This window comes from Microcaecilia unicolor, chromosome 2 (genome assembly GCF_901765095.1).
Source record: "Microcaecilia unicolor chromosome 2, aMicUni1.1, whole genome shotgun sequence".
Taxonomy (NCBI): domain Eukaryota; kingdom Metazoa; phylum Chordata; class Amphibia; order Gymnophiona; family Siphonopidae; genus Microcaecilia; species Microcaecilia unicolor.
The window spans coordinates 230138308-230161305 of NC_044032.1; the positions used below are offsets into that span (position 1 = coordinate 230138308).

The 22998-nt window shown below is 43.9% G+C and overlaps 1 protein-coding gene across 7 annotated transcripts in view; it reads right to left on the reverse strand.

Moving 5' to 3' along the window:
• The window catches only part of PTBP3 (polypyrimidine tract binding protein 3), a 286927-nt gene that overhangs the window by 163673 nt on the left and 100256 nt on the right, over window positions 1-22998 (reverse strand). For 6 of the 7 annotated variants that reach the window (XM_030193767.1, XM_030193768.1, XM_030193765.1 and 3 more), the window contains 2 exons: window positions 18153-18228; window positions 1745-1914 (listed from right to left, as the gene is read on the reverse strand). In XM_030193767.1, the coding sequence (XP_030049627.1) occupies window positions 1745-1914; window positions 18153-18177 (195 nt within the window). In that variant the 5' untranslated portion in view covers window positions 18178-18228. The remainder of the gene's footprint in view (window positions 1-1744; window positions 1915-18152; window positions 18229-22998) is intronic. The other variant, XM_030193771.1, reaches the window with a different exon arrangement.

A 22998-nucleotide genomic window follows, 5' to 3' on the forward strand; every position in this document is an offset into this window, starting at 1 on the left:
TCAGGGTGGGAGGGGGAGAACAAAGAGGGGACAGAGACTGGATGAAAGAGGTGGCAGACGCTGGATGGAGAGGAAGGCAGAGGGGCTGGATGAAAGGGGGAAGAAAAAAAAAAAAGACACTCTGGATGAAAGGGGAAAGAAGAGGAGGGCAAGCGCTAGATGGAAGGACAGAGAAGGAGAACAGAGGATGGATGGAAAGGGGGCAGAGAAGGAGGGCAGACACTGGACTGAAGGGGCGAGGAGAGCAGATGCTGAATGGAAGGGGGCGAGAAGGATAGCAGACCGCTGATGGGAAGGGGGAGAGAAGGATAGCAGACCGCTGATGGGAATGAGGAGAGAAGGATAGCAGACCATGGATGGAAGGATGAGAGAGAAGGAGGGCAGATGCTGGATCGAAGAGGGAGATGAGGAGGACAAACACTGGATGGAAGAGGGAGGGGAGATTCTGGTCCTGGGGGGAGGAAGAACATGAGGGGAGGGGGACAAGAGGGAAGGAGGAATAAGTGCAGAAGCTGAACATAATGAGGAATAGGAACATAGAACGAGGGGAAAAGGAGCACAGAGGTGTGGTGTGGCATGTTGAAGTTAATGTTTGGAGGGTGTTGGGGGGGCACCGATCCCCCAAACAACTGCTTGTCTGAAAGGATAAAGGGAAGGAGACAGATTCTAGACAGTGTTGTGATTGTTAAGGGTGGAAATTATCCTCCCTGGAGCAGTGGGAATTGATTAAGTGGTAATTGACCTAGGTGGCAATTTTTCAGATGGGAATTGGTGAGTGGGGACTGTCCGGTGGGAACTGACCTAGAGCTGTGCAGATATGAGGGATTCAGTGAAGGCCTGGAGGTTGCCAGACACTCAGAATTAGGTCTCTGAACATGGTAACTGTTAGATCCAAAAGTCCCCATCTTTCCCTCTCCCAATCCACAACTCTGTCCATATCTCCTGCCTCTAATCTGCCTAGAGCCTGAGATAAAAAAAATTAAAATTGGCATATGTGCTCAACAAATCATGTAAAAAATTGGAATTCACCACAAAATTTTCATAAAAATTAATTCTGTAACTCAAACACACTGATATACACAGAATTCACTGAAATTTATAATCTGAGAAGAGAGTTTACATTTTAAGGGATAATACTTTCACAGCCCATTAACTTACCACAACCTGGAAAAACCTCACGACAGTTTTAAATATTTTCAATATACTAGCCATCAGCTGTGAAATAAACTATACAAGCTTTGCCTAAAAAGAGATAACTGAATCTGTGAAAATGAAGTTTTACAACTTATACCAGCATTTTATCTTTTATCTCAGCCTTTAAAAAAAAAAAAAAAAAAAAAAGAAGTACACACTTTCCATGCAAACCAGCACATATGGTACACTTTTATTCTGCAGAGGAAGTGAAGTGTAGTAAGCACAGATGAGAACAAAACAAAAGGCGGAGCCTCAAACCACATCTTATATACAAATCTCCTTCTGCAATAGCAAAAGAAATCATGCTTATGTTTGTATATTTGGATGTCTTTTGATTGAGTTGCTCATCACGATACGACCCTTGATGAAGTCAATTAGCTGGAACACAGGTTCTGTTGGGTCCTTCAATAAATCTTGCTTCCTTCGGTTCGAGGCTCCGCCTTTTCTTTTGTTCACACCTGGGACCACCAAACTACATTTCCTCTGCTGCTTGACTTGTGTTGCTGTTCCCCTCTGGCTTGTTCACACTTTTATTCTGAACATAGTTTACCTGGCTTTTTGCTTTTAGCATCAGGAGATTAGTAACTTTGCCAAAAGGTAGCCCTAATGAAATGACCTCGGCTTCAGTGACTTCATTTGGAATTTTTCGGATATGGAGTACACGAGAAGGGGAGCAGGGGAACCGATCGTCTTGAAATTTCTTGTTGCTGTTCCCATTAACTAGAACATTAAAGAGTAAAAAAAAAAGGTGTTAAGGGATGCACTGTGTGAAGTTTGTCAGTTTCCAGCTGTACTATTGATTCATTTACTCTATGAAACAGAAGCCTAGAATATGGCAGATCACAACAAGGACCACTGCAGCAGCCTGCCTTATCCTCCCACTACAATACCACAGACTCTTCCTCATCTCTGGCCTTACCCTCACTTTTCCTACTCAGTCCTGTGTGTGCATTCATTACTCACGAGAGACAAAATTGCTATTTAAGAGGTCCTTTTAGTAAGCTGCAGTAAGCAGTGGCACTCGAATACCACAATTTAAAAGGGTTCACCGTGGAATGTGCTCAGGTATCCTGCGATAAGTTCACAACTGGCACACACTACCCATGTGCTAAAAATATATATTTTTTAATTTTTTTCTACAAAGGGGGCATTTTTGCATTAATCAGCACGTCCACATTAGCACAAGCTAACTGACTAGCGCAGAATTACCACGGAAGTCCTTATGCCTACAAAATAATGGCGATATTAGTGCATCCATTAAAAGAAAAAAAAAATCGGCCATTTTACTGCTGTGGTAAAAATGGCCTTAGCACAAAGGAAAAATCAGTATAATTCTACCACAGCTTAGTAAAAGAACTCTAAGATACCATCACATCCAAATGCTTTTAAAACAATTTTCACAGAATTACAAGGATGGCAACACTGAACATGTATCGTCACCACCCTGAAAGGGAATTTTTATGCAAAGGTTAGTGATATCATGAAAGACCACTGAGCAGTGAGCACTATCTTTATTTCCGTATTAAATTTAGCCCATGCCTTTCCAGTAGTTCAAGGAGAGTTAGATTCAGGTATAGCAGTTATTTCTTTGTCCCCAGAGGACTTACAATCTAATACTGTACCTCAGGAAATGGAGGGAACAGTTATTTGCTAAGTCACAAGGTGAAGCAATAGGATTTGAACAGTGACTTCCCTGGTTATAAGCCCACTGCTCGAACCATTTGGTTGCACCTAACAGTTGTTAGCAGTTTTTCATCTTTATTAATGATCAATATTAATGATGCTGGGTGAAGCCATCTTCTGTTTTCCTTTCCGTTCCTACCTTTGGAAGGCAGGCACAAGATCAGATTCCTAGCAAACCAAATGTCTCTCACTGTGGGCATCAAAGGTCTACAAGCAATTAAAATGTAAAATCAGTTTTTCTAGTGTCAAAATTAGACCATTTCTAGGGGCTGCATTTATTAAGGCTTTTTACCCATTCTGAATCCATTGGGGTGGGGGGGGGGCTTATTAAATAGGTCCTAGTTTTTACTAGCCTAATATACAGCTGAACCAGTCTACTGTAGTTTAGGAAAAGCTGTCTCATTTGGCCATCAGTAACAGTTAGCAGTACAGTTTCTGGTACTGGATTCTTCTCATAAGAGGTATTTCTCTTTTTTTTTTTTTTTTTAATAGCCAAGTGTTCGTTAGCTAGAACAGGGTTGGGCAAACTACAGCTCACAAGCCAAAAACTGGCTCACCAACAGTTTTACTGACATACTTCACTTTGGGGGAAAATAGTATTACCTCCAGTCCACCAACACCAACTCCACTGTTGCTCTTGTGACATCACTCAAGGCTCAGAATGTCCATTTTTAATGCGCTGGTATATTCATGTCAAAGATGTACATTCTTGGCCTTCAATGACCGAGTATTAGCAGACTGGAGATAACAAAATTGTGGTACAAATTCTGACCCCCCTCAGTCTGATCTGGCTCCATTTTCAAAACCGATGTCTTTTCACTTTTCAAAACCGATGCCCTTGCCACATTTCATTCCATTGCAGAGCTATTTTGCCCCCAGACACACAAACTCTGATGTAAACTTCCATTATGTTAGCAAGAACAAAAGTTCAAAAAACAACAGAATTTAAAAACATTAGTAACTATTTACATTTTTTCAGTTGTTTGTTGAAAATTTTGCAAAGAACAACATGGTCTCAATAGTTTCCCAGTCTCACTGGATAATGTTTCCAAAAGAGTAAGTTCTGCACATACCAGGATACTACTGTGTGTTGGATGTGATCCCAGACTCAACTGCAAATCTGAACACTTGGAAGTGTTTATTTAAATTAACTTACATTCTGCTTGTCCATTAAGAATGTTTCAAGCAAATTACAAAGTAACATTGACACTAAGACAATGCTTTCAACTGTTGTACTCAGCTATATCAAATGCCAATCAAAAGAAGAGAAAGTCTTATACCTTCTTCCCAAAAAGTTAAGGAGGTCCTTTTACTAAGGTGTGCTAACGAATTTAGCGTGCATTAAATGCCATGCATCCCATAGGTATACAATGGGCGTGCACTATTCATTAGTGCATGCTAAATTAGTAAAAGGACCCCTAAATTACCTATTCAATCTGTACATCCACTAGGACTGTGTTTCATAATCTAGAATCAGTGACAGACAATGCACAGCTCCTAGAGATAAACCAGTATGTTTTACAGCTGGAAAAAAATAATCCACAACCAAGGAGCTCAACACTGTTAGTATGAGGAATCAAAACAACACTCAAATATCAGTATTTTAATCATCAAAATGAGAAATTTGAATACAATAAAACTAAATGATAAGCAACCGATGCAATGCCTGCAAGTTGGGCCCAATATTAACATGCAAGCCACAGTTGGCAAAGTAGGCAGGCAACGGCATGTTATCAGCTGGAAAAGCCCGTGCTTAATGATTGGGAGCACCCAACTACATGTAGTTACAATGACAACTGACTAACCTAAGCTTATAAAATGACAGGGGAGGGGGAGTGGCCAAGATGGTGGCGTCAAGCTGGACAGTTGAGCTTGGTTTATCTCGGAGCTGCATTCCTCATGCTGTCATCTTTCTTTTTTCTCCTGGGAAATACTGCATACAAAGAGGAAGGGGATAGTTAAGGCTGCACCCTCAGTAGTTAAAACATTTTTCCCCGTATAGCAAATGATAGGCAAATGATAGCCAGGTATGCCGCCAGACCGCCATCTGGAACCGGAGATGTTTGACCCGCTGTTGCCCCAGGTGAAGGAGCACTCGAGGCCCTGGGACTAGAAGTAATACTACCTCTTCGGCATTCAATCTTCTGCCACGTCCAGCAGACCCTACGGGAGAGACAGGGTTTCCCCTCTCTTGTGCAAGTCACTAGTCAGAGGGGACCAAGTGAGGGCGTTCAATCCACGGGTGGAGCCATGCAAGAGAACAGCTCTGAAGTAAGCGCCAGAGTGGTTACCAGTGGTGGTGCTCCCATGGCAGTGACTTTAGAGAGCATTTGGTTGACTCTCAGGAAACTGAATGTGATGCTTGCAAAGTCCACTGAAGAAGTTGCTACATTAGAAAGTAAAGTAGACTTACTTTCTAAAAATTTGGATGGGGTAAAATTGGAACATTGCTCTCAAATATAACATTCAGGGAGAGGTTAAAGCTTTGCAAGATCTTACATAGTCTATTGTTAAGGACAAATTAGTGTTACATCGTTGGACTGAACAGATTGGAAACTACAATTGAAGATTTAATCTTCATTTCTTGAATGCTCTAAGACCCCGGTATACCCCATCTACATATTTTTTTAAAGTATTTAATGGAAATATTTTATTAATCCTCGGACGCAATTCCTCTTCTCAACAGGATTTACTACATTTCCTCTCTTTCAAAGGATAATGTAGAGGGAGTGCCAGATGACTTAAATAAAAAAGCAAAGTTGGATGTAATTAACATATCAGCAATACTGAAGTCTTCAATATCTGATGATTCTGAAAGGGCCACCTATTGGTCTTTTTTGTTTTTGAACAGGACCTCAGTGCAGTACTGAGCACTGTTCTCGGACCTATACTTTTCAATATCTTTCTCTCTTGGTTAGCACTCCTCTTACAGACAATGGATATTGCTTTTTATATTTACAAAGATGTCCAGCTGTTCTTTCCACTAGAAAATCACTCTACCACTACTATCACCTTGAAACTTTCTAAGATTGCCAATTGGCTTAGCTCTAATAAGAAAACTGAACATTGCAAAAACGGTATCAGTGGTTTTTTTCCTTTGACTGGCACTTTCAGTCTTCCTTGTTACCCCTCTCTCTGTGGTCTGTCTATTCCATTGATGGGTTCTGTTAAAATCCTCGGTGTGGTAGTCGACAATTGGCTTTCCTTCTCTCACCACATTATCATTGTACATAAGTCTTTCTTTGATCTACAGTTCCTTCATTTGTAATTCCCTTTTCTCTTCCATCAGTTATGCCATTTACAACTAATTCAAAATACTGCTGTCAAACTCATGGTGCTAGAAAATTTGATAATGTCGCTGCTCTTTTGAAGTCTGAACACTGGCTCCCCCATCCAATACCGGATTATATTTGAGGCTCTAGTGCTATCATATCAAATTCTCCATTCTGGGATACCACAGTTTTTGTTTAGATCACTCCTTCCTTATGTTCCAAATCGCTATCTACGCTCATCTACTCAGTATTTACTTGTCATCCCTTCTCACCTGCAGATTCATTCACATCGCGTCAGATCTACCAGTTTTTCGATGGTTGCCCCTACCCAGTGGAACCTTGTACCTTTGGATCTCTGCTCTAAGTTTTCTCTTTGAAATTTTAGGGCTGCCTTGAAAACGTATTTCTTCAGTAAGGCCTTTGGTATTGTCTAATCTGATCTGTGGATCCGGCAGCATAACTTACTTGCTGAATATTAAGGCCTTGAAATTGTCTTAATTTGTCTGTCTCCTTTCTCCCCATTCCTTCCTTCGTCTTTTACTTAGGTTTAACTGGATCCCTTATCCCCTGCCTCCTATCTTATAATTTGTAACCTAGTTTCCTTATGGGTCATTCCCTTGTTTCCTGTGTCTTGAATTTTCTTTTCTTTTACCTACTTTAATCCCTTGTAAACCGCTTAAGATTTTCTTTTTAATTTGTGATATATTAAATAAAGCTGAACCTTGAACCTATATTTCAGGAACTACCAACCTTTTTCTATGGTCAAAGGATATGGGTGTATCCTGATGTGACTAAAAGTACTCAGGATCAAAGAAGAACATTTTTAGCATTAAGACAACAGACAAACTTTGGGGGGGGGGGGGGGGCGACCTTATTGAGTTATCTTTGCAAATGTTTGGTCAGATATGCGGGGACATTGTATGCCTTCTTTGCTCCGGAACAACTTAAGACTTTTTTGGACTTAAAGCTCTCAACTGGGCATAATTAAAGATTCAATAGACTGAAGTAACAGAACGGTTGGGGGTATTCACGTAATTGCCACTTGATTTTCTTAATATTTCTGCTGTTTGATCTCCTTATAAGCGCCCCCCCCCCCCTCTTTTTCCTGATTTGTGGTCTAAGAAGGATTTTGATTTTCTTTGGAAAATACTACATATTTTTACGATGTTAATTCCATTTTGCTTTAACAAGTGTTTACTTGTGTTGTAAGTTTCTGAAAATACAAAAAATACAATAAAAATATAAAATGACCACTTCACTACCTTGGCTCTTCCAAGATGAAGCTAAATTCATAAGTGCCCTTAATTTCTAACTTTAGAGAAGAAAAAGGTAGAGGTGGCTCACCATGCAACAATTCAGTGCCAACCTTTACTGCTATTTTGAGTCATCCATTCTTGAACAACAACTTAACATTTCTTAATGGTGCCACAGACAATAACACCGTTATGCACTGAAACAAACAACCCAGTGGATATCACCAGTTTAGATGTAGAACACCAAGAGGATTGCATAATTCCACATAAAGCTTAAAGAAAGATATCAACAAGTTACAGAGACCAAGCCCTGTAGAATCCTTGTTTGTCGGCTTTCATGAGGAACAATTATCAGTCCAAATGTGATGATGATCCACCAGAATAGATCAAAACCAATTCAGCACAAACAAAGTACATGGGCCTCAAGAATTGGTATGGAGAGCAATCTTTATTAAAAGACCCGACAGGCCATCTTTTGGCAAATGCCTGCTTCAGGGGTCAGCTGTGATTGATATTCCAAGAGGTTTAATGAATGCATTCCAATATTTATCCAACGGAAAAATAACTGAAGTATTAAAATGCTTAGGTGCTCTGACACCGGACTGAAGAGCATAAAGAACAGGCAATGCGAATTGTTCAGACAAGTTTTAGAAAAACAAATTCAGCACTACATTAGCAATCCCTTAAACATTTACAAATCTAATATCGCATGACAAATGTTCTCAAAAGCAATGGAGATATCAAAAAATACTATCCCCACTGCACTTTCACCATCTACTTTCTCACTTTACCTCTCCATTGTCTCAGGTACAAAATATGTACCTGTATACTGTATATATGTAAACCATTTTGATTGTAACCACGGAAAGGTGGCATATCAGACCCCATACTCTCGCTCTTTAAAAACAAATACAGCACAGAAACTAGAAAGGCTCCATATCATATCCCAAATGAAATCCACACTGAGGGGGTCCTTTTACCAAGCTGCAGTAAAAAAAGGCCCTGCACTAGCTGTGGGGCCCTTTTTGCTGCATGCTGTGGCCCTTTTTACCACAGCAGGTAAAAAAGGCCAAAAAATGGCATGGCCATACGCTAAGATTTCACTTACCACATGACCATGCGGGGGAGAGCACTTAATGCCACCCATTGCGGTGGCGTTCAGGGCTCCTGCACTAACCCAGCAGTAAATGGGTAATGCACGGCGCTGCCCAGTTAGTGCCACACTGGAAAATATCTAGCTATTTTCTGTAGCGTGGCAAATGGCACACGCCTGGGCTTGAACTACCATCAATGCCTGTGTTCTGTAAAAAAGCCCCTAAGTATCTAACACATTCTCATTATCCAGAAAACCTGAGGAAACCTTCTTAAGCTTTGCCAAGAAAGAGAAGTTAGATATTGGGCAACAATTAGCCGATATAAATGGATAAAACATTTTTTTTCCACAAAATTATCAGAACTGTAGCTTTCCTTGGTTCCTCTGAGAAAAATACCCTTGCTGAAAAGACACGCTAATTTAAAAAATAAATCTTTCATATCCTTTACTATCCCAGAAAAAACAAACACAATAAAGAAAACTTCCTCAGTTGATAAAGTAAGGTTTTCCCAGTTGGGGAGGGGGGGGGGGAGATCAGAGTACTGAAAATTTTAATCATCTTTGAAAAATTACAACTGTATTGACTAAATAATTAGCTATACTCTCAGTCAACCATATGACCTTGAATTTCCCCCAAAGGGCTCTGCAACAGCTCACGAGGGATCATAAACTCCTCCTAAGGCTAATTCAATGATGAGGTGTTTTGTTTTGTTTTTGGTCAAATCCATTAGCCAGCTATACTTAGGTAAAGCCAAATTATTTACCTTCCTCAATCTTTTTTTTGGCTTGCCTAGCTTTCCATTTTGCAGGTGCTATTTGTAAAAAGGACCACAGCACCATTTATTTAGCAGAGAAATAAATCACCTTTTCCTTAGAAGCAATACGTTGGTTCCAAAACTCTATCACTAAAGACACTACTGTGACATTAGATCTAATACACCATATAAAGTAAAAAATGATCCAACAAGAAACAGGAGGTTTTTAAACAAGGCTATACCTAGGCTTTACAGTCCATCTAAATAGCAGCTCCAAAATATGACGCACAGTAAGGATTAAAAAGTGGAGTCAATCAGCACAAGTAGGAACCAGATGATTCGCAAAATCAAGAACACTCGACACAGCTGTGTTTCGGCAAACATGTCTGACTAAGGCACTACTTTGTGAGCGGCACATTTAGTGTCATTACTGGCTGTGATAAGAAACTCAGAACCAGCTTTCGATTCATTTTCTAGAAATTACAAAGCGAGATATTGCTTTGACCTCTGATGCAGGCATATGCTTATGCCGAAACACAGCTGTGTCGGGTCTTCCTGATTTTAATAAAGAATCATCTGGTTCCTACTTGTGCTGATTGACTCCACTTTTTTGTTCTTTGATTTGTTCCATCCATGGAGATTTTTTTCCTTCTTCATTTTATGCTGCCACAGTAAGGATTTCCATTTGGATAGCCTGTGGAAAAACAATGGCAGATATAAAATCATCACAATCAACAGCCGTGGAATTATCAACATGGAGATCAAATATTAATATATCCTTTGCACAATTCGTTAATAGCAACGGGTCAATCCGACAAGAACAAGGAAGGCAGTAAACTGCAAGATGGCTAAAACATTGATCAAGTAAACTCAGATGCAGCAGCACCCGTACAGCTGCAAGAACAATGACACCAGCCACGAAAACCTAAGAGAACTGAGTGAGACTCCACCAGCACATGTAAGAAAAGAGAACAATTTTCAAAACAAGAGAAAAATGTCTTTTTAAAGAATTGGATAAGCAAAAAAGGAAAAACAACTGACTAGAGCACAAACAGAGAAGAAATAATAGATGTGAATGCTGAATTAACTGACAGAAGAATGGTTAAAGAAGTGTGAGCTTATGCCTTCAAGGTGAAGAAAGCCACAGCAAGATGGCTAAAAATCTATCAAGCAAACTCAGACGTGGCACCACCTGGACAACTATAAGAACCTCAATCAATTCCTTCTGTTCATTAGAAACACTTTCCCAAGTTTAAGGACAGACAGTGGCAGTTTATACTTTAGCACTTTTAGAGTTAATTGAGTCTGTTGATCTTAAGTATGTCTAGAGGCCTATGATAATAGCTGTGTGAATGTATCACTTCTAGAATACAACATCCATATACCTTCAAAGCTCTTGGAATATACAATCTTGGTACACCGTGGTTCATAGAGATTCTCTGGCAAGCATGGAGTTGTCGTCTTGCTTTTACATCTAATTTTTTAAGATCTTTATGAAGCCAGTCTAGGATTCCAAACTGTACGAGTGTAAACGCATTGCAAGCTGATTGACTGCTTTTATCTTATTTTGGGTCTCCTGTAACATTCTTTGCTGGATTTTGTGCTTTTTCCTACTCCAGCTCTAAGTCTTCACTCAGACGAGTTTTCAGTTTGGCATAGTTTTCCATTAAAGAAGGTTGCCTTTGTTCATCTGTCTAGGGCAGAAGTCGTTTCAAAGTCATGTGACACTAAAAAGCTTCACATTGTCACAGCTGAGGAAGGTGAGCCCTTGGGCTGTGATAAGGTTCACGCCACATGTGCGGGGCAAGCGTCGCAGAGCCCTCGTCAGCAGTTGCTGACGGAGCCACCTGGCAGAGTCCAGGAGCTCGAGAAGGCAGGACCTGACTCGAACTTGCTGAAGCGTAGGACTAGGCAGGACCTAGCAGACTAGCTGGAACACGACAGGCCAGTCTAGAGGTTGGCTATTAAAAGACCCTGGGGGAAGGGGGGTGCCCCGATATGTTAGGGCAGATTGGCTCTTGAGAGCCCTTTGGGGCTGGCCCAACAGAGTCGAGGCCAGGAAGTAACTCAATCAAGCAAGGCTGGATGACTAACAACCAGGGCTGGATAACTGGAACAAGCAGGCATGAAACCAGCAACAGCAGAGCTGGAAGCAGGAACTGACCAGGCAACGAACACTGAAGAAGCACAACTGTAGAAGATTGTTGCAGAAACACTAGAGCACTTCCTTAAATATCCCTTAGCCAGGAAGTGAGATCATCTGTCAGCACCCCATCTAGGGCTATAAAAGGGAAGCGTAGCAACCAGAAAGTAAAGTTTCACAAGACTCTAGGCACAGAATACTGCAGGACTCCTGAACCAGGTGAGGGTCGTGACAGCACCCCCTCCTGAAGGCCCCTAGATTTGGGCTTAAGGGGATGAAGGCGACGAAAAGCCTAATGAGTACTGTAGTTCACATGTTAACAGCAGGTTTCCACATATCTTCTGGTTCATAACCCTTCCAGGCCAGGACATAGTGTACTCTTCTTTTGATTCTCTTACTTTCCAGTATACCCTGTACCTCAAACTCTGGGTCAATGGCAACTGCTAGTGTAGGTGGTGGAGGGTCTCTAGCCATCGCCCTCAGCAGCAGCACAGATTTTAGCAGGGAGGAATGGAAGGCATTGTGGATGCGAATGGTGGGGGGGGGGGAACGTAATCGATACGTAACCGGACCCAGCAGATGTTGCACTGCAAAAGGACCAATGAATTTGGGTGCAAACTTCTGAGAGGACACCTTGAGCCAAAGGTGCCTGGTGCTCAGCCACACCTTCTCCCAAGGTGAAATTTGGGGGCTGATCACTTGTGATCAGGCTGCTTCTTGTAGCTGACTGACAACTGCACGAGTAGTCACCGAGTCTGGTGCCAAACTTCCCAAATATCTCTGGCCGCCACTGGACTGAGTGCGTGGAGGAGGAAAGGTGGGCCACTACTGAAATATGGTGTTGTTGCCCATATATTACATAAAAGGGAGACGAGCTGGTAGCTGTACTAATATGATTATTATATGAGAACTCAGCCCAAGGGAGTAGAGGCGCCCAGTCATCTTGGCACTCATTAACATATGATTGGAGGAAGCTTTTTAGCATCTGGTTTACTCTATCTGGCAATTAGACTGACGGTGATAGGTTGAGGAGAGATCCAACTGGATGCCAAAGTTCTTATACAGCTTCTGCCAGAAACGAGAGATGAACTGGATCCCATGATCACTGACAATGTGTTCTGGTAGTCCGTGGAGACGAAAGATCTCCTTGATAAACAGATGGGTCAAGGAGGCCGTCGATGGGAGGGAATTCAAGGGAACAATGTGTGCCATCTTTGAGAAGCAGTCTACCACCATCCAGATAGTAGTATACCCTAGAGAGGGTGGAGAATCGATGATAAAGTCTATGGAAAAGTCTGCCTCGGGAACTGGAAGAGGCTGGAGCTAGCCCCACAGGTGGGCATGCATTGGCTTACTTCTAGCACAATTGACACATGAGTTAACATATTTTTGTACTTTCCAAGCCACTTCAGGCCATCAATAATGGCATTCCTCCAGTCAGTGTGTTTTCTTTATTCCCGAGTGCCCTGCCAATTTAGTATCCCTCATGCACCCACTGCAAGACATTTAGGAAACAGTGTCATCCGGGGAGGTACAGTAATCTGGGAGATGGCTAGAATATTCCTTGGATTAATGATGGGTTGAGGCTCGGAAATGGTGCCAGTGGGATTGAAGGACCAGGAGAGAGCATCAGCCCAGGCATTCTTTTCTACTGGACGATAGGTCAACCGAAAATCAAAACAGAAGAAGAGTGAGCATCTGGCCTGATGAGGGTTCAGTCTTCTGGCCTCCTATAGATATATCAAATTCTTATGATTGGTGGTTATGATAAAAGGGTGTGTGGCCTCTTCCAGTAAATGTCTACACTCCTCCAGAGCCAATTTGATGGCCAGAGGTTCACGGTCTCCAATGGTATAGTTCTGCTTGGCCAGGGTGAACTTTTAAAGAAAAGAATAGGGCAAGAGTTTCCTTCTGGGAGAGGCCTGAGATAGGACAGCCCATCCCCACAGAAGAAGTATCCACTTCTATAAAGAAGGGGCATGATCTATTAGGCCGTTGCAATAAGAAAGGCTGCCTTAAGCTTTGAGAAGGCCAGCCAAGCTTCAGCTGACCAATTGTGGGTGATGCTCCCTTGCGAGTGAGGGCGGTAAGAGGCAAAGTAACGCTGGAGTAATTGTCGATAAATTGCTGGTATTAATTGGCGAAGCCCAGGAATCTCTGAATGGCCTTAAGGCCTGTGGGTTGCAGCCAGTCCTAAATTGCTGCAGATTTGCATGGGTCCACTGAAGGCAGGCAAGGGCTGTATGCTCAAAGGAACATTTTTCCAGCTTGGAATATAGACTATTCTCCTGTAGGCACTGAAGCACCATCTTGATGTGAATTCAGATAGGCAGAGAAAACCAGGATGTCATCTAGGTATACCAAGACACAAGAGTGCAGGGCGCCTCGGAACACCTCATTTATGAAGTGTTGGAAAATAGCAGGAGCATTACACAATCCAACCAGAATCATCAGGTACTCGTAATGTCCATCCCTTGTGTTGAAAGCAGTTTTCCCACTCATTTCCAGCTTGAATACAGATTAAATTATAGGCCCAAAAGATAAAAATGGTGGCCCCCTGTAAATGATCAAACAGCTCTGCTATGAGCACAAGGAGTATTTATTCTTGATAGTGATTGCATTTAAACAGCGATAATCAATGCATGGCCATAAGGATCCATTCTTCGTCCCCAGGCCCTCATGATCAAAAGCCCCACGCTGTTCCAAACAGCTCTCTAAAATAAGCTGTTTCGTCAACCAAGAGGAGGGAGGCAGGCTGCGTCCCTCCTCCAACTAAGGTAGGGGGGCCGGGAGGGGGCTGTCCTTACGCTGGACCACCAGGGATCACTGGGACAATGCGGGGGGGGGGGGGGGGGAGGAGTTGGGTGGGCTGGAGGTCCGCCGGACCTCCAGCCCTCCCCATCGCTCGCTGGGTGGGAGGGGGTTTTGCCAGCGGCCACTAGACCAGGGACCAATTTCGGGGGGGGGGGGGGGGGAGGTTCGGATCTCCAGCCCTCCCTGAACCTGGGGGGGTGGGATCGTCGGGGGGACCGGAGGTCCACCAGATCTCCAGCCTCATTGGGAGCCTGGCAGGTTTGCTTTGGGGGGGGGGGGGGGGGCCTGCCAGCATGCAACTGCATGCTGGATAGGGCTCAACATTCCTCCCCAATAATCGGCAAACCTTAATGCCAGCTTGGTGCTGGCGTAGGGTTTGCCACAGCCAGCAACCCAATCTTTGGCGCTCTGGTCGCTGATCATTGTGGATGAATGCGCTGAGCCCTGTTTAGCATGCATTTGCATGCTACTTGCCCAAAGAGCCCTCGAGCGCGTTGTTTCATGCGGTCGAGGGCTCTAATCATGGGGCGGTAGCAAACGCCGGCGCCAACAGCCTCTAGCACCGGCGTTTGCTTTTGATCATGAGGGTCTCAGTTTCTTACTCTCCTACCATTCATAACCCCACACCTACTCAGTCGTACACCCTCAAACCATGCACTTCCTCAGCAAAACATGCCTTTGCACTATGCTCAAAGCAACTTGTGAAAGAGATGCCCTGGAAGTTTTGTGGTGCATGTTATCAGAAATCATACAGTTTTGAGATAATCCACAAAAACTGCTCTGTTCAGTTACCAATCCAATTTTCCCACCTTATTAAAAGCAGAACACTTGCAGAAATTCTTTCAATCAACCAATTACCAGGAAATCTAATTTGTATGAAAAGGGATTTCCAACCCTTCTCTGTAATTATCAGCAATTTCAGAGCCAACAATTGACTCAATTTCCCATGGTTCATCATAAAAAGATTCCTACAATAACCAATTTAGCTCAAATAATTAACATTGGAAACCACTTTATATACTGTATTAATGTTCAATACATTTACTAAGGTAACAGGATCAAAATACAGCAAATATCAATTAAGCATATTACCAACCCACACACTGTTGGAACAGTCGCCTCAGGTCAAACAACTAAGCCCTAAGAAAGAGCAGCAAGCGTAGAATAGGCAAGTGTGTGAGACTATTTCCCATAAACATCGATATTTCAATAAGAAATTCAACTCTTAAATGTTCACATTACACACCAGCGTTTGTGATCAAAATCAAATTGTGCAACCTTGTCAGCACCTTAAGCACATCAATACAGAGGGTAATCCTGTGGGGGGGGTTTTTCCCTTCAGGTACAATCTGAGGAATCTAGAAACCTATAACCAGTAGCATACCAAGGGCAGGGCAGTGGGGCCAGTCTGCCCTGTGTGCAGGCAGCAAGGAGGTGCGCGCAGCAGGCGCACAGCCATCGGATCTGCCGGTCCCCTGCCTACTCTGGCATTACTTCCTGTTCTGGGGCAGGGGACTGGTAGAGCCGACAGCCGCACGTGCCTGCTCCATGCACCCCCTTGTTAGAAGGAAATGTGGTGGGGTGATGTGCTTCGGAGGGGTGTGGCACACCTGGGGGGGGGGGGGGGGGGCAAAGTAGCCACCCGCCCTGGGTACTGAACAAGCTAGGTATGCCACTGCCTATAACACAGTCCAGAAAGGCCAGACACTGACAATGTGTTCTTTTATATTTTAATCAAGACCTATCTTTACTGGCACATCACAAAAAACAACAATACACATCAAAAGAACAGTTTAATTATAAACAGAACCCCTCCCCCCCCCCCCCATCCATCCTCCCTCCATTAATTTATATTTAAAAAAGGATTCCGAGTTTATCTAAGGTAGTGAACTTCCAAAAACTTGATAATTCTTCTCCTGGCCTCTGCATTGGTCTCTTATTCATCTCCTTATATGCCTAATATTCAAATGCTCCTACCTAAACAGCAGCACCAAGGCCATCCGTTGATTTTCGGTGCACTATCTGGATAGTGTTGCTGAAAATCACCTGAATAATATTCAGGCCAGAGGACTATCCGGATAAAGTTAGGACAGGAAGAAGCTGCCTAGCTTTATCTGTTTAGTTACGCAGATAGAGGCTGAAGGGAAAAGGGATAAGATTTCATAAATCACCTTTCTGTGATACATATTCTATACAGGCACTTAGTTGGTTCCCAGGGCAACAGAGGGTTAAGTGACTTGCCCAAAGCTGCAGTGGGAATCGAACCCAGTTCCCCGGGTTCTCAGGCTGATGAACTAACCATTAGGCCACTCCTCCACTTCATAGCTATCTCATGCTTTCTTGCAGTCTTGTTATCCAATACAAGCTTTGCTGAGAGGCTATTACACACATCCACTAACCTCTTCTGTGGAGAAATATTTGGTAGCATTTCTCCTGAGTCCCTGACTTTCGAACTGGATTAAAAAAAAAAAAAATTCAACTTTTTATAATAAAATCAATCAAGACCTACAATTAAGGAAAAAGCAAAAACAAGAGAATCACTATGGGGCACTTTTACTAAGCTGCATTAGGCACTTAATACAGCTTTAAATGGTGTACCATAGGACACACTCAGGAATCCTGCAATAACTGCAAAATGTGTACACACTAACCACTGGTTTGGTGAAGTTTGAAGACTTACATCACTGGCAAATTAATTGCCCCTGAAGAAGCTCCATTGGACGAAGCATGTTGGGCATGTGTGTATAAGGACCTGGGCGTTTGAGTAGTGAATAAAGTCTGCATTTATACACGGTCTGCTCTTTCCTTGCTACCAAGGGGGAGGAGACATAAGATTCAGCTCCTGTAGCTTGGCACTTCTGGAGATGGAGGTTTATGGTGAAGTGTGGGTATCCGCCCTGCAGCTTTACTGCAGGATGGGGGTGGGGCAGGGGCAGCCCTTCCACTGAGCAACTATGTTATCTGCCTATGGCCTTGATTTTCTGCCTTGCATTTCAGCCCCTGGCCCTTCAATTAGTCTCTGTATGTGGGTCTCCATCCCTCCACATTCCCTCCTGGCCAATCCTGGGTGAAGGATCCGTTCAGTCAATACAGGAGGAGGGGACTGCTTGGCCCACTATGGCTGAGGCCCTGTTGATCAAAGGTAAATGTGGGCGACAAGAGGTCACTAGTGATGGACTAGCCCTTGCATTTACCAGCGTGGAATGATCGGAAGGGTCTAGCGTGAGTGCGCCAGGGAATACAGCTGAGCTCATTTAAATTACATTTAAATGAGCTCAGTGGTATTCCGCTCATATGATCAGAGCACTCTGATCGTACAGGTGGAATAGCACCTTAACCCTACGCCAGCTCAGAGCTGGCATTAGGGTTAAGGCTCTCTCCCCACCTCCATCGATGCCAGGCAACCCAGGCAGTTACTGTCAGCCTGGGCTTTCGCCCTCAGTCCTGGGAGTCCAGTGGACCCCAGGACCCCTCACCCCCGACCACGTAAACCCTCCCCACCAAACACAAGGCCTGGAGATCTGGTTGAGCTCCAGGCCCCTCACCCGCCCCGAACACAAAGCACCCCCCCAAAAAAAGCCTAAAATATCCTGGTAGTCCAGTGGGACCCTCAACAGCCCTCCGCTAGCCCTGATGGTCTAGCAGTGGGGTTCTCCCTACCTCCCCAAACCCAACTTCCTTCCTTCATACCTCAGAATAGAGGCAGCAGAGACTAGTGCTCCCTTCCTCCTCAGGGAGCCACTTCAAAATGGCGGCGCCCTGCCCAGTGCATCCTGCTCTTTATTACATTTGAGCTCAACAGCAAAAGTAAAAGTCATTTACCAGGTCACAAAATGTGTGTGCAATGGTTCTACTAATGCTAGACTACAGAAATCTGACAGACCAATTTACACAACAGAGAATTCCAATTTTATCAACAGTAACACTGAAAAAAATTCACTATACCTGCAGCCGGAGTAGAACTGCTCATGGCATAAGGCCCATTAGCTATATCAGAAGCAAACAGCTCGTCAGTTCCCTGCTAAAAAGATAAAAAATTACATAATCAGTAAAAATCAATTTAGTACCATCACCTAATGAGTTTTAAATTAAGCATTTGCTTCACTGTGCTTAGTTTCACGGTCAGTTTTCCTAAATGAAAACCGACTTCTGTGCAAGCACCAACACTATCCAAGAAATCAAATTCAATCAAGGACCAAAATTTCCCAGTGGAATTAAAGTTATCAATCTCTTAAACCAGTGCTTTCCAAACCTGGTCCTGGAGGCACCCCAGCCAGTCAGGTTTTCATGATACCCACAATGAATATTCATGAGAGAGATTTGCATGTACTGTCTCCACTTCATACAAATCTAATCTCATAAATATTCATTGTGGATATACTGAAGACCTCACTTGCAGGCGTGCTTCTAGGAACAGGTTTGGGAACCACTGTCTTAAACGATAAACTTTATGAATTAATGCTATGTAATGAACACCATGGTCTAACATATTAAAACTAGATGACTTGGCTTGCACAGAACCCATTGACAAACTTACATAAGAAGCCCAATTAAATGTCACAAATTTTCTTCTATACTACAGAAGATAGCACTGAATTTCTGACTATAGGAAGCATTTACTCCCTTTCATTTTTGTTTATAAAAAGATAGCAGGCTGCAAACATTTCCATTTATATTTCCTTCCACACTACACTCACAAGGGAACGTGTGTTTATATGTCTTTGATCTAATGAACAGCGGGGAGGGGGGGCAGCTTTGCTCATGGCTTTCCCTCCCCACACTTCCCCTCTCCAAAAGCAGGATAGGGAATAATCCAGGGCTGAGTTGTGGGTTCAGCAGGTGAGTGAGCATGGCGACTATGCAAGCATATCTTTGAATGGAGTTGCCCAGTGTTAGATGCCTAAGCAAGGATTTTTCTGTTTATTTGGTAGTTGGATGGAGACTACCAAATAAGCGAAAAATTCTTTTATATAGCAGATTGAGCCCACCTGGTGCATCTAGGATGCATCATGCCAGGCTGGGTGCTGCAGTTTTTCAAGATGGCAGTGCCAGAGGCAAGAGTGAATGGGCATTACTCCTGCCTCCTTTAAGTTATGAACTGGGAAAGGTTAGGGGGGGGGGAGCACTAGACACCAATGGGCAGATGATCAGAAGCAAATGCGGGTGCTAGAGGCTATTAGTGTCATAATAGCGCCGGAGTTTGCTACTGCCCCATGATCAGAGCCCCCGAGCACATGAAACAATGCGCTCGTGGGCTCTAGCTCTAACGCAACTAGCATGCAAATGCATTAACAGGGCTCTTAGTGTAAGTAGCATGCAAATGCATGCTAAACATATTACAATGATCAGCGAGCAGTGCACCAAACATTGATGCGCTGTCTGCGGAAAACCCTACGTTAGGGTTTGCAGACCAAGAAGGAGAAATGGTGAGCCTTGTCCAGCATGCATTTGCATGCTAGCAGCCCCCCCACCCAATACAAACCCCTCCTGCAGAAGCAGAACCCTGTCCCCCACAGCCAATGACCCGGGAGCTGGTGGTCCAGCGGACCTCCGGTCTCCCCGACCCAAGTTCGGGGGGGGGGGGGGGCTGGAGGTCCAGTGGGTCTCCAGCCCCCCTTATCCCCTTCACATCCCCCCCCCCCAAAAAAAAGCCCTGGTAGCCCAGTGGGCTGCAAATCAAACCCTCCCAAACCAGGTGGTCTAGCAGCCCTCTTTCCCACCCCCTACCTTTGTTGAAGGAGGCAGATACACTCTCTCCTCGTCCAGCAACGCTGCCTTGAAAATGAGGTCACCCAGCCCCGCAAATGCATCCTGGGATGCGCTGGGCGGGGCTTCCAGCAGCACATCCCAGGATGCACTGGGCGGGGCTGGGTGACCTCATTTTCAAGGTGGAGCTGCTGGAAGAGGAGGGAGTGTACTTCCCTCCTCCAACAAAGGTATGGGGGTGTGGGAAAGAGGCCCGCAAGACCACCAGGTTTTGGGGGGGGGGGTGATTTGCGGCCCACTGGGCTACCAGGGCTTTTGAGGGGGGGGGGGGAGATGAGAGGAGGAGTTAGGGGGGTTGGAGACCCACCAGATCTCCAGCCCCCTGAACTTGTCATGGGGGGGGGAGTTGGGGGGGGAATGGAGGTCCGCTGGACCTCTAGCCATGTCGCTGGCTGGAGGGTTGGTGGGGGCACAAGGCCCATGCTGTTTGGGGTCTGGTGGTCCCACCGCAAGATTAACCCGAACTTCTGGCACCATGAGGCTCAAGCTCACAGTGAGAGGAGTAGTGGCAGGGAAGCAGGAATCCCGCAAGAAGAATCTGAAATTTCAATGGAGCTTCTGCAGGCCAGAAAAATGAAGCTGGTAGTCCAGGTTTTGGCCCGCGGGCCATAGACTGGACAAGCCTGCTTGAAACCCTTCATAGAATTTATACACTTGTATGTGGCATAAATTGCATCATTGATACAGAACCGATTCATTTAAAAAATTTGGGTTTCTACATTTTTGTTAATAAATTTTTACCAACTTTCAGTTGATCGAGCTACTTCTAGATATTCAAATAAAAGGTTTAAATATTTTGGCAAATATTTTTAGCTAAGATGGAACAATTCTAGGGGTAAGACCTTTGAAAATCAGCATATTTATTTTTTCTATTCTTTAAGCTCCACCCTATTCTGTAGGTCAGATTCTGAAACTCTGGGAGGTGGAAAAAAATACATTGTCCTTAGTGCCAGTCCTGTTTTGCACTGTAAATTTCTTTTGAATGAGCAGTTGCCATGCTTTGTTTATGATGAGTCCTTATCTCCGTTGAGGTTACTTGGGTGTCTTGCTAGCGCCACCAACGATCTTCTTTCTTCAAGATTTTTATGTCCTCAAATCTAATTGTATGACCAGTTGTTTTAGCACAGAGGGCTACAGCCAATTCTTCCATGTAACTGAGTTTGTGGTGTTTCAAGTGCTGTCTACAGTGCAGCCAGTGCGGCCACAACTGCATGGGATTTGTTAAACTCCAGGGGGTTTGGAGTAGAGGTAGCCAGTCCTTCACAGGTGTGAGTATGGATGCCAGCTTCTGTAGTGTGCTGTATGCTATTCTTATCTTATTCTTCTTTAGCTGTTTACCTACACAATTCATCACACCTTAGGAGTTGAGCATTATGAGTTTTTGTTCTGTCACAGGGTCATCATCCAGTGGTTGTTGGCTATTGCTAATTAAGAGAGTTGGGTTATCCAGAACTTTCAGTTTGAGAAGTGGCCCTTCTGCTGTAGCTATTGCCTTGGAGATTATTCTTTTCTTTCTGATCTTCTGGGTCACAAACTCAGTGTGTTCTGTTCACTAATGTACGTAGGACACCTTTTTGTGACCTGATAGTGGTGGGACTCAGCAGTAGATAACAATTGGTATGGATAGGTTTTCTGACCCAGGCTTCCAACTGCCCACTTTTTCATCATTACATCTAGAAAGGGGAGATATCTGCTGATATCAGTCTCCATGGTGAATCTTACGTTGGTGTAGCCGCTATTCAGATGGTTCAAAAATCATAGAGGTTTTCTCCTCCGTGGGACCAAATGGCAAATGTGTCATCTACATAGCGGATCCACAGTATGGGTTTGAGCTCATCATTGTCCAGTACGATGGATTAGAGACTCCATGAATATGTTGGTTACCACCAGGGAGGGGGGGTGCCCACTGCCGTACCCTTCTGTTTGGACACAGTCATGCTCCCGGTACTGAAAAAAATGCTGTCTTTACTACTACTACTTATTTTTATAGTGTTACTAGACGTACGCAGCGCTGTACACTTGAACATGAAGAGAGTCCCTGCTAGACAGAGCTTACAATCTAATTAGGGCAGACAAACAGGACAAATAAGAGATAAGGGAATTACTAAGGTAGGGATGATAAAATAAGGGTACTGAACAAGTAAGGGTTAGGAGTTAAAAGCAACATCAAAAAGGTGGGCTTTTAGCCTAGATTTCAAGGCGGCCAGAGATGGAGCTTGATGTACCGGCTCAGGAAGTTTATTCCAGGCATATGGTGCAGCAACATAAAAGGAACGGAGTCTGGAGTTAGCGGTGGAGGAGAAAGGTGCAGATAAGAGAGATTTACCCAGTGAAAGGAGTTTCCAGGGAGGAGTGTAGGGAAAGATGAGAGTGGAGAGGTACTGAGGAGCTGCAGAGTAAATGCACTTAAAGGTCAATAAGAGGAGTTTGAACTGTATGCGGAAATGGATAGTGAGCCAGTGAAGTGACTTGAAGAGATGGCTAATATGAGCATAGCGACACTGGTGAAATATAAGTCGTGCGGCAGAATTTTGAACAGATTGAAGAGGAGAGAGATGGCTAAGTGGGAGACCTGTGAGAAGCAAGTTGCAATAGTCTAAGCGAGAGGTTTTAAGAATGTGGATGAGAATTCTGGTAGTGTGTTCAGAAAGGAAAGGGTGAATTTTGGGGACATTATAGAGAAAGAAACAACAGGTTTTAGCAGTCTGCTGAATATGTGCAGAGAAGGAGAGAGAGGAGTCGAAGATGACCCCAAGGTTACGAGCTGATGAGACAGGAAAGATGAGAGTGTTATCCACAGAAAAAGAGAATGGGGGAAGAAGAGGTTGGTTTATTAGATTGTAAGCTCTTTGAGCAGGGACTGTCTTTCTTCTATGTTTGTGCAGCGCTGCTTACGCCTAGTAGCGCTAAATAGTAGTAGTAGGTTTAGAGGGAAAGATGAGAAGCTCAGTCTTGGTCATGTTTAGTTTCAGATGGCAGTGAGATATCCAGGCAGCAATGTCAGACAGGCAGGCTGATACTTTGG